Source organism: Schistosoma mansoni (genome assembly GCF_000237925.1).
Source record: "Schistosoma mansoni, WGS project CABG00000000 data, chromosome 1 unplaced supercontig 0034, strain Puerto Rico, whole genome shotgun sequence".
Taxonomy (NCBI): Eukaryota; Metazoa; Platyhelminthes; class Trematoda; order Strigeidida; family Schistosomatidae; genus Schistosoma; species Schistosoma mansoni.
This window is the reverse complement of record NW_017385988.1, coordinates 720,844-733,218: the sequence shown is the minus strand read 5'-3', so window position 1 is coordinate 733,218 and position 12,375 is coordinate 720,844. Positions and strand designations below refer to the sequence as shown.

Sequence of the window (12,375 nt, the reverse complement as noted above, 5' to 3'; positions counted from 1 at the left end):
ACGCACGTACACACACTATCACCATACATCTTATATAGAACATTTAGACTACCTTTAGACAAATGTATCACATGATTTCAGCCAGTTAGTGATGTTACCATTGATTCTTTGAAAGAATTATGATCATGTACTTTGGAGGAGTATCATAATAGGGCAAAACAACTATCTAATACTTCTAGATTTTCAACAGTTCTTCAACTGAGGTTGTCCGCCGATATAAATTATATTTTAATGAGACAATATCCATAACAATCATAGATGAAGTGCAAATAAAAGTTCATGTTTCCTTTATTTCTTTCAGATTTTATTGGGATTTAGTCATGTTATTATTGTTAATTGCAAATCTTATCATTCTACCGGTGGCAATCTCTTTCTTCAATGATGATTTAAGTATTCATTGGATCGTATTCAATTGTGTATCGGATACAGTATTTCTTATTGATATTGGCGTGAATTTTCGTACAGGTAAGATTATATTACTCATTACTATTCACACTACTTTTATATTTGATTATTTGGCATCATTATTAACTACATCAAAATGTGATATCTGAATGGTAGTTTATATAGATTCTTTGTAGTAACCGTTGCTATGTTACAGTCACACAGCTTATTCTAGCTTTTGGACAAACCAATTTATCCATTCTTCTTAAGCTATAATTTGACTTTGTCAATTATTCACTTATCAACCTTGACTGTTTTTTATATAAGCGTATTTGGGTGTATTTCTTATCATATTCATCATATGTCTGTAACTTATTTTCGTCTAACTATAAATATCGATTCACGTTTGTCCAAATTAAGCTGACTCACGCGCCCTCTCCACCACGCGTCATTTTGTTACGCTCTCTTCACTTCGTTTCTTCCATTGTTTGTTTGGATCAATGGTTGTATTAAATAAATAATGTATTCGGAATTCGTTCTCATATTTGACTTAGTCAATTCCGTTATACATTAACGCGAGTTAAGTCGATGATTGTATAAGAGGATTAATGAAATGTATATTTCAATAGCAATCATAATACGATCTAACTGGAGTCAGATCTTGGGTCACTAAATCTTTATTAAGAGACTGCTGTATACATGATTGATGGCATTTGATAAATTTATTTAAGTTGTTAAACCGTAATCAGTAGTTATTATCCGCTAAAAAAATCTTCATGACTATTATTTACATATTAGTATGATGGGTTTTTGGAAATTGTAGACTTTTCACAGTTTAAGTCATGATTTTAGCTAAACCACTATTGAAAACCTGAAAGTACTGGACAGTCGTTTTTTTCTAGTATGAAGCATCTCAGTAGTGTGTTTCGACGTTTACTCATACGGCTGTCGGACCCATGACTCTTGGCTTTTCACTTCTGAAAAGTCCAATACTAGAAAATAATGGCCATCCAGTGTTTTTAGTTTTCCATCGATGGACTAGCTGAAATAAGTTCATGATCTAAACTGGTAGTATGAATCAGTTGTTATTATGATCTCTACGTTTTTCATTTCTTCCTCCATATCTTCTAAGTAGATAAGTATCTATAATATTTCTGACCCTGAAATCATTCTCATCCCCCTATTCTTCTGTGAACTCTCGATAATTATGTAATCTTCGTAATGTGACCCCCTTTCAATTTCCCTGTGGACAACTATCAATATAAACATATAGTTTAGGTAAATAATTTCATCGAAAACAACGTCTTTTTTGCAGATTTCTTTATACTTTAATTTATAGTTTCATTGAATTAAAGTTAGCATTAATAAAAATAAGCAAACGTATAAAATTCAATCTATTAAGGTAAGAAAAGAAAAAATTGCGTTTACAAATCATCATACTCCAATATTTACTATTTTGAGATAGTGGAGAAGATTTGTAGCTCATAGAATACACGACCAAACCATCCAGCTCAGAGAATACACGACCAAACCATCCAGCTCAGAGAACACACGACCAAACCATCCAGCTCAGAGAACACACGACCAAACCATCCAGCTCAGAGAATACACGACCAAACCATCCAGCTCAAAGACCAAAACTCCATTAAAATATTTACTATTAATTTGATTGTTTTAAAAAAACAACCAATTAATCCAATGTTACTTAATCTATTTAAAATCATTAATATAGGTCAAGTATAATAGCGCTTATACTAATCAGTTATAATCTTCAGGTAATATTTTTTTCTTAAATATTAATTAATTAAGTTCCATATTTATCCTAATATCACTTATGGATCACTATCGTCAATAATAACTCACTCAACTATATATGTCAAGATATATTACTTGAAGTATTCATATTCGATCAACATGGATCTGTTTATGAATATGGATTTGTATATCATCATTGATATATATATATTTATATACTACTAAATTAGTTTAAAGTAAAGTATTCAATAATTGTGTTTTGCTTTCAACATCTTTCCAACTTATATTCATCCATGAAATGAAGTGCTTCTTAGTTGTAATAATCTTTTTTGTTTAAATTAAGTAGCTATAATCAGTATAAAAATCGGTCCAAAAGTAATAATAATGATAATAATAAAACACACTGTACATTCTATTTGTTATAATCCTTTTTATGTGGTATTTTGTTTGGCTAGTAAACTAATTGTGATAACTCTCGGTTAAAATACTACTTACAAATAAACAGTAGTTAAACAGATGAATGATGTTACAAAGTGTTATTTATTTATTTATTTATACACATAAATATTGGTACAAGGGGGTACCAGATACATATGCACCGTACAAATCTCATTTGATTTGTGTGAGGGCTGTGATACTGCCCAGGTGCCCAAACTGAAGCAGGTGGTTTTCTTAGGGGGCCACACCTCGAGCCTTTGACCTAGAGGTCTGATCCACAAGGCAGTGGAGCATCGTGAGGAGATGCAGTCCCATGGTAGCCGGTGACCAACAACAGGTTCATACGCCATTTGTTCCCTAAGGATACTGGAGCCCATGTGCACCATTGGTTTGGAATCAGGGTTTCCCAACTCCCCTAGGTGGACTTTCCATGTCCACCAACCCGGTTAAATTGCCGGACATTCGCTTTTCATCCTCTCACTTTCGTGAACAACACCCCCGCCACGAGAAGGCAGTGAGTAGGACTTCCCTGTTAGAGGCTGTATACGCGTGGCCATGTGAGAGCATTTGGAGAGGGAAAGAGGACTCTCCCCACTCTCGGCCATACCAGAGCATTTTACGGGCAATATTTTTACCAGTTGTTCAACAATCAAACCGTTTCAAAGTGTACTGACTTTGCTTCATTAATCGATCACATCAATAACGTCTATCATATCTATCTCAAACATGTTTGAAATTAGAAGGCAATGAGAAGCGATAACTATAGTTTCTTAACGGATAGAGCAAATCGTGAAGCTACAAACACATCGATAGAATTTGAATCGGAGAGGATAATATTTATATACGAGTAAATACATAGACAAATTTATAGTCGAATTGCATAGGAGGCGCAGCAACACAAAGCCAAAGGTAATAATAGGATTTGAGTACATATATATGGAGAGGAGGATGAACTATTGAGTGAAATTTAAGCAATCCACATTTTAGCTAGGGTCTATCTATCATGTGATCTAGTGATCATAATAGTACAAAGAAATATGCGAATTGTTACTGTTCTAGTTACATTGTCTGTTAAGTTAATAGAAGGGCTTAACCAAAATTAACCATAATCGAAATTGGTTGTAGGATTGTAGTTGCTATAATAGAAAAGAAAAGTTTGAAAAAGAATGTAACGAATGACGAGAAAGAAAAAGATTACAATAACCTTCCTAGAATACTGTATGATGCATTTTTATTCATTATTATTATTATTATTATTATTATTATTGACATACTGTTGTTATTATTGTCAGTATCCGCTATGTTGACGTAAGTTACAGTTTTAATCTCACAATTCCCTCTTCTTCTTCCTTTTCTTATTTTTCTCCTTCTTCTGCTACTTCTACTTCTTCCTCTTCTTCTCCCCCTTCTTCTTCTTTTTTTTCCATTACTTTGTGTCTTTCTTTCCTGGTAACATTTTTTTTCTACTCTAATTTTGAATTCATCTTTATATTCGCTATTTTTGTTTTTTTATTGTTTATAAAAAAAACAATCACCTTAGAATGGACAAAAATCCAAGGAAGCACATTGTATTGTATAATGCTTATAAATAGATCTAAAAAAAGGTTTCAGACAGAAACATTAACACGTTATTATTCATATGTAGATTCATAGACTGTCAATCAATGATTCTAATGTTTTAGAGAAATAAGTCTTGAGAAAATGGGAAACATTCGAAGCATATGTGTATATATAGATATATTTCTGAAAGAAGGTTCAGAAACAAGATCAAATGATTGACATAGAAAATAAGAATTCCACTCGATATACATATGAATAAATGATTGATGAAGTTACTCTGTTTAATACTATGGATCATCAATTTTACTCTGTTCGAATATCATGTAATAGTGAGTAGACAATATTAGATAATTGGATGTAATGAAGAAAGTAGTCTGGTATGGTATTTTGTGTCAGTTCGCCCTTATCAGTAAGTAATATCTAGAATCTTGACAGAATTGGTATTTATTATAGGATGGACATTTATATCACACATAGTATTGCGATTACAGATGCTGGCTATGAGTTGCTCCAGCTTCGGTAGAAATGTATGTATTTACGTTATTTACACAGTGATAGTGTGGTGTATGCTACTTAAGTTGACAGATATAAGTTGTTGTAATATCAATTAAAAGTAGAATGCCTGGCATTAGAAGGTTGAGAAAATTGAATCTAAGGGAACAAAAATGTAAACAGTGAGCAATCACAACAACAAGATAATCGAAAGAATCATGAAGCATGTAAAAGATAGCTGAATGAAAATGTGCAAGTAGTGTATTTAATGAATAGTTTTCATAGTTTACAAAGGTACTCTGTAATTTTGCATTCAACAATAAATTGGTCAACCCCTACCAGGTTTTGGCTCATAACTTTGGTGTCACTGGCAAAGGAGGGACGAGAAGGCTAAAGTACTGTGGATGCCGTTGCGCGGCTGGTATAGGATTCATTAGTTGGGACGTTTTGATGCAGAAAGGTGAGGTTGAGTGGAGTGTTCTGGAGAGGCTGCCTTGGCTGTAGCAGTCTCTGTCAACAGAGAGAAATAGTAGTTATCTCCACCTGACTTCTTTGTTCACTACAATAGTACCGAATCGTGTCACTTATTTTAGTATACATAATTAGGTTTAAATAGATAGTGACTAAATAGGCGAAAATGATTCATAGTAGCAGATTAATTTTTTTTACTATTTCACTGATTAAGCAAAGATGGATAGTGGCTAGAAGTGGAATCCAGAACGCGCGTTTCGTCCTATTTGGGACTCGTCAGCTGCATGTACCTGCATCGCAGAGTTGATGTTCACTCCGGAACTCGAACCCAGTACCTTTCACTTCAAACGCCATCGCGTTATCCACTGAGCTGCTGAGCCCTGATAGCCAATTGCTTGTGCAATGCGGTGAATTGTAAATTCACTTAGTATTGTTTGTGTGAATCTTCCCATCGATGTATTAGGACTGCAACTGGTCAGTCTCTAATTGGCATATGTGCATACTGTGCAGTCCTAACACATCGATGGGAAAATTCAAAACCAAACAAATATTAAATGAATTTATTTCACTGATTGATTAATATTCCTTGTCTAAAGGTCTACATCGAAATAAATTATGCTTCTTTGATTTTGTCGTCCAAAGAAAAGAATATTACGGACCCATGAGTAGATTTCGGTTGTAATGTTTTGAATACTTACAGAACAATACGTTTTCATTCTGAACTAGAAGCTCTAATCCCTAAATGGGAAAATAATACAACTGGATGCTGTCGATGGAAACTTTCATTTAGTGGAATCACCAATTGTGGGTTCCAAATTAGGAGGAGAATCCTAACGTATTACTCATAGTAAACAGATATTAATTTTTATCTCTTAAACAGACAATGTAAAGTCAAATTAATAATTATTTGTGCACATTCATACCAATCACAGTAGGGGGATAAAATGGATACAACTTCATTATTCAGATCGTTTATTGAATGATCACAGGAATAAGATCTCTCAATATTAATATCAAAAGAGAACTTACACAAAAATTTTGTCTATGTTGTCTTTAGTTACTTACTTACTTACTTACTTACGTCTGTTACTCCCAATGGAGCATAGGCCGCCGACCAGCATTCTCCAACCCACTCTGTCCTGGGACTTCTTTTCTAGTTCAATCCAGTTTTTGTTCATTCTTCTCATGTCTGTCTCTATTTCTTGGCGTATTGTGTTCTTTGGTCTTCCTCTTCTCCTTTGGCCTTCAGCATTTCATGTGAGGGCTTGTCTTGTGATGCAATTAGGTGATTTCCTCAAAGTGTGCCCAATCCACTTTCAGCGCTTCTTCCTGATTTCTTCCTTCATTGAACGGAATCTGGTCTGTTCTCTTCCACAGTAACTTGTTGCTGATAGTTTCTGGCCATCGGATCCGAAGTATCTTGCGTAGACAGCTGTTAATAAACACTTGTATCTTCTGGATAATGGCTTTCGTAGTTCTCCACGTCTCCGCCCCATACAGTAGAACTGTATTGACATTTGTATTGAAAGTTCTGATCTTGGTGTTGGTTGACAATTGTTTTGAGTTCCAGATGTTTTTCAGTTGTAAATATGCTGCTCTTGCTTTGCCATTTTGTCTTTAGTAGTCAAAACATTTAAAATAGAATTGTAAATGCATCATTAATTATTCAGAATATCATTTACTGAAACTAGTGTCTTTTTTTCCTCTCTAGTGTATTAAAACGAGGTAGAAAAGACATGAGAGACTTAAAATGATTTGTAGTGTCGGTTACTATGTTAACGCCACATAGCTTATTCTAGCTTCCGGACAAGCCAATTTATTTATTCTTCTTGAGTCCCATTTCAACCTTGTCAACTATTAGCTTATCAACCTTGATTGTTTTCGTATGAGCGTACGTGTGCACACTTCTTATCTTATTCATCACATGCCTGTAACTTATTTTCGTTTGACTATAAATATCGATTCCCGCTTGTCTAAATTGAGTTGGCTCACATGCCTTCTTCACTGCTTGTCTTTTCGCTTTGCTTCGCTCTTTCTTTTTCACTTCCTTCGTTACGTCTCTCTGATTGTCTATTCCGATCGATGATTGTACGAAATAAACGCATTCCAAATTCATTCTCATATTTGACTTCTTTAATTCCGTTATTCACTAACGCAATTCAAGTCGATGATAATATACGATGATACGATTAGGTTTCCTGTTGACCACCTCCAACCACCATCTTATCTCTACATAGTGCACACAGTGTCGAGCCACCTAGACTAGTGGCCACATTGCAACTTGATCGATAGCATTCGATCAGCACTAAGGAGGACTTGACACGCAAGACATTGATCACTACCCAATGATCAATCAATTGTGATATGTATATTTCAAGTAGAGGAAAACATTTGAGTGGAAAATTTTATTTCCGCATACACCTACTTCAAGATGAATTGATTGACAGATTGAATACAAATGTTATTATTAATCAGTATGTGTACATACTGATATATAGTATATTTGATGAGATGATACTCTGTTCTGAAAAATATACTGATGCTGTGGTGAATGAGAACACAGGTGGGGACAATCGAATGTATTTAGTCACTAATTACAGACTATCTCACTGAATTCTGATAACCATACAGTAAACAGTTAATTTGCAAAATAACCAATCAATTGTATCAATCTTAACTGTTCCTTTTGCAAATATCAGTCCGTCTTCTCTGATTTCATTGTTCATGCAATTTCGTACCAATTGCGCTTCATTCCTGTTCTTTCCTTATCGATCTTCTGCTGAAATACATTCTATGTCTAACCATCACCATATACTACTTGTGGACATAAGTAGACCACACCTACTTCATGATGAATTGATTGGTATGTTGGACACACGTGTTATTATTAATCAGTATGTGTACATAATGATATATAGTACATTTGATGGGATGATACTGTATTCTGAAAAATATACGGACACTACAAAAAGAAATAAAGTAATTAACAGAGCTATGTGATATATTAGCGCATTACATTTCGAACAATCTTATCACACATATACTTGTTAAGAACATTTATATATAAAAATAAACATCCATCATCCTCTATTGGCAAACAAATAATCGAAACAGGTCATAAGATTGATCTTAACTCGACTTTTGTGGTGTTGTATAATAGTGTAAAAGGACGTATACTAAGGTTTATTGAAGCCGTAGCCATCTGAAAATTCAAACCCCCTTTGTGTATTCAAAAACAGTTTGTTCTCACCTTAAACCTACCCTGGTAATATTAGCTTATTATCCAGAGTGATTAGGTGTCCAATTGTTTTCACATTATTTTTATCGTTATTATCCTTGTCCCCTCTTTACTCCCCATTTTCAGTCTAGTTGGCCTTTTATTTTTATATGTAAATGTTCTTAACAAATATATGTGTAATCAGATTGTTCGAAATGTATTGCGCTAATATATATCACATAATCAGAATGGGGTTTCGTGGAGATTTCAGCATTTTCATAGTCTATCGGTTAAGTGTTCTGGCGCGAGATTGGTAGGTCCTGGGTTCGAATCTCGCGGGGCGATATCGTGGATGTGCACTTCTGAGGAGTCCCACAATAGGACGAAACGACCGTCCAGTGCTTCCAGGTTTTTCTTGGTGGTCTAGCTTCAATGGATTCATTGAAAGTAATTAACGTTTATAAAAAGATTCAAAACATAATTAGCTTTTTCAAATGTATACAATGAATAGTAATAATAATATATTGTGTAATTGTAACTTATCATTTACTTAAATGCCTTTATTGTTTTGTTATTCTATTTCTCAACAACAACGACAAATAGGAATAATTAAGAATAATTTCGCCGATGAAATTATGCTCAATCCTAAAGAAATTGCACGACAATATTTGAAAACATGGTTCCTTCTAGATTTATTAAGCTCATTACCATTAGATTATATTTATCTTATATTACATGATAATGAAAATTTTACACAATTTGTTCACGCTGGTAAGTTCTATAGAGTTTTGTTTTTCATAATTTTTGTTGTATGAAACAACTTCACAAAGTTTTGCGGATTGGTTGAAGTTAGACATTCACACCGTTGGATGCCGGCTCAGTGGTCTGTCGGTTAAGTGATCTGGCGCGAGACTGGTAGGTCCTGTGTTCGGATATCGCGAGCCGAGGTCGTGTATGCTCACTGCTGAGGAGACCCACAATAGGACGAAACAGCCATCCAGTGCTTCCTGGTTTTCCATGGTGGTCTAGCTTCATTTGACTCATGCTTTCAACTATGAAAATTGTTTAGTTGTTAACAACTATACAATAAAAATATCTGCATAGTATTATTCCATTAATTATTGATTTTCGGTCTTTAGTAGGCATAATCAGATGAAATAATTAATATTAACTATATGACCGATCAACTGTTGATTTATGTCTGATACTGTTCATCAAAGGCTTACTTCAAGACGGATTAGTTAACATTTTAACATGACAATATTATTTGTGGTAGTCGATATTCGATATTATCCTTTAACTTCGTATATTGTTTGTCCTGATAACCGTTACTCGATAACGTCCTAATGGTGTAGGCGAATACGAAGGGTTGATTCCGTTTATTCTTGGATAACACACAGATATCCAGAATTACAGGCACGTTAAGCAAGCATAAAAAAGTAGTGCCGTAAAGCAAGCGAGTGAGCGCGCGAGAGATCGAGTGATCGAGTTAGCGAGTACAGTGAACAGGATTATGTACATTATATACAAATTGAAATGTACTACTCATCAAATCAATCAAGCGATTAATAGTAATGCTACCACAATGAATATATGCGTAAGCAGTGAGCAATGCTCAAGCGTACATAATAAAGGTACAAATAGTATAGATAGATTGTTATCGTGAGAATGACTTTGTGCATTAAATAAGTTAACAAAAGAGCTTAACCGAATTAGATATGAACAAACTCAACTGTATGTGAGCTGCTGTATCTATCTGACTATAATAATGGGTTTAAAGTAAATACATGATGAGTATACTCTTATTACATCATTTAGTAACCAGTACCAGTTAACTTATATGTGATATGAAAAATGTGTCAGCAGAATTTGAACAGATAACTGAAATTGTAAAATTTCACATAAAATTTGTAGGTATCATTACCAAGTTTCGACCTGGTACTTTCAAACTAATTGAGCATTAGGTATATTGTTATAAATAAATTAATATACTTGTTATATCCCAATGAGTAGAAAAATTACATTTTCTTACGTTTCGTGACCTAATATAAGCCACTTCTTCAGAGAATAAATAACCAAATTAAAATTAATCCAACTTTAAATAATACAACAGAACAACACGAATATTATGTTATCTCTGAAGAAGTGGCTTAAATTGAGTTACGAAACGTCAGAAAATCTAATTTTTCTACTGATTGGGATATTAAAAATATATTATTTATTTACAGTGATATATTATATATATATACTGTTTGTTTCTTTCTTCTTTTAATACAGGCCGTGCACTAAGATTTCTACGTTTTGTAAAACTTTTAAGTTTAATACGACTTTTAAGATTATCTCGACTGGTTCGTTATGTTAGTGAATGGGAAGAAGTAAGTGATTTATTTTAGTAATGACGTCAAAATTATTATATTATTTATTTCTATATGTTCATATATATTACATAACATTATCTGAAATTGTAAGTAAAGATGGATAGTGGTTAGTAGTGGAATTCAAGACGCATGTTTCATCCTATTTGGGACTCGTCAGCTGGAGGTACCTGCATCTCGGAGTTGATGTTCACTCTTGGACTCGAACCCAGTAACTTTCGCTTCAAACACCATCGCGTTATCGACTCAGCAACTGAGTCCTGATAATCACTTGCTTGTGTAATTGGGTGAAGTTTAAATTCATTCGCATAGTATGCACATATGCCAATAAGAGACTGACCAGTTACAGTTCTAAACATCATTGGAAAGATTCATTCAAATAAACAATACTAAATGAATTATCTGAAATATTATATTGTTTTATATAATGTAATCAAATACAATGAGAATGATCTATCAATTAGTTATAATAAAATATATGGCTTGACTGATAATAGCTCTGTTATTAACCTATTCTGACTATATTTTGGTTCAATAATAGAACATACTTTAGTTTCCCTATTTTAATTGTGTATAAGTTATTAGTGCTTATCAACTTCTCATTTAGATAAAACAAAGCCAATAGAATAATATCATGCCTGAGAGATAATGAAAATAAATTAAAATAAAACTACTCCATCTATTTTATCTAAATAGATTAGAAAAGAAATCTGTGATATCTAGAAAACTGTTAGCTATGATTTTTTTGTATTAGTTATTTGAATCTATTCATTGATGGATAGGACTGCAATTGATCCATCTCTTATTAACATGTGTAGATACTGTAAGGACTGCCTCGATATCGCCTTACATCACAAGCATTATTATCGGAGATGAATAGTGTCTGAGAGTGGAATCTAGGACGCGCGTTTCGTTCAATTTGGGATTCATCAGCTGGATATGCCTATATTCTGGAGTTGATGTTCACTCCGGGACTTCAACCCAATACTGTTCTCTTCAAACTCAATCTCATTATTCACTTATCTAGTGCGTTCAGATAGCCATTAGCTTATCCTGAATGAAACGTGTATTACAGATTCCACTCCTAGACAACATACATCTCTGCTTATCATCAACTATCATGTTCCAAGTCTGATGTTAACAACCAGCTTTTTGTAAAGTAACAGCAAGTAAGGACGTTTACTTAGTGTATTCAGTGATAAAAACGATTGAATATTCAAAGTTCCTATAATCTCACTTGTGGAATGGGATGTACTTACAGGTGTGGGCACATTTAGAACATTTTCAAAGGAGAAGTAAGAATCAATGTAGAGAACAAAGGATGGAAGTGGTTTTATTTCACGGACAGAATGTAGTAAATTATTCCCGAGTTTGGAAAATTTACTGGTCTAGTAATCCATATGAAGAGAAGATTTAGAATGAGATTATTTCACATCTGAACTTATAATTTAAGGTACTTTTGGTCCCTAGAATTTGAAGTGCAAATCGTCTTCGAACGGAATCCAACCTAAATTTATCTTTTATGTCAACACTACTAAGAATGGGCATACAGTATTTTAGGAGTAGTCGAACGCATACTTTATTCATTCAATTATCATTCAACCTAGATGACGTTGAAACTTGGAGGTCTATTTCAAGACCTGTTCTGAGGAGGACATACTGTAGGAATACACAAGTCTTAAG

At 33.8% G+C, this 12,375-nt stretch overlaps 1 protein-coding gene across 1 annotated transcript in view; it reads left to right on the top strand.

Moving 5' to 3' along the window:
* Positions 1-320: 320 nt before the first annotated feature.
* Positions 321-12,375, top strand: part of Smp_142290 (hyperpolarization activated cyclic nucleotide-gated potassium channel, putative) — a gene marked incomplete at both ends in the record, with an annotated part of 50,232 nt that continues 38,177 nt past the window's right edge. The window contains 3 exons of the mRNA XM_018791866.1: positions 321-465; positions 8,921-9,088; positions 10,595-10,692. Coding sequence (XP_018644973.1) covers positions 321-465; positions 8,921-9,088; positions 10,595-10,692 — 411 coding nt within the window. The remainder of the gene's footprint in view (positions 466-8,920; positions 9,089-10,594; positions 10,693-12,375) is intronic.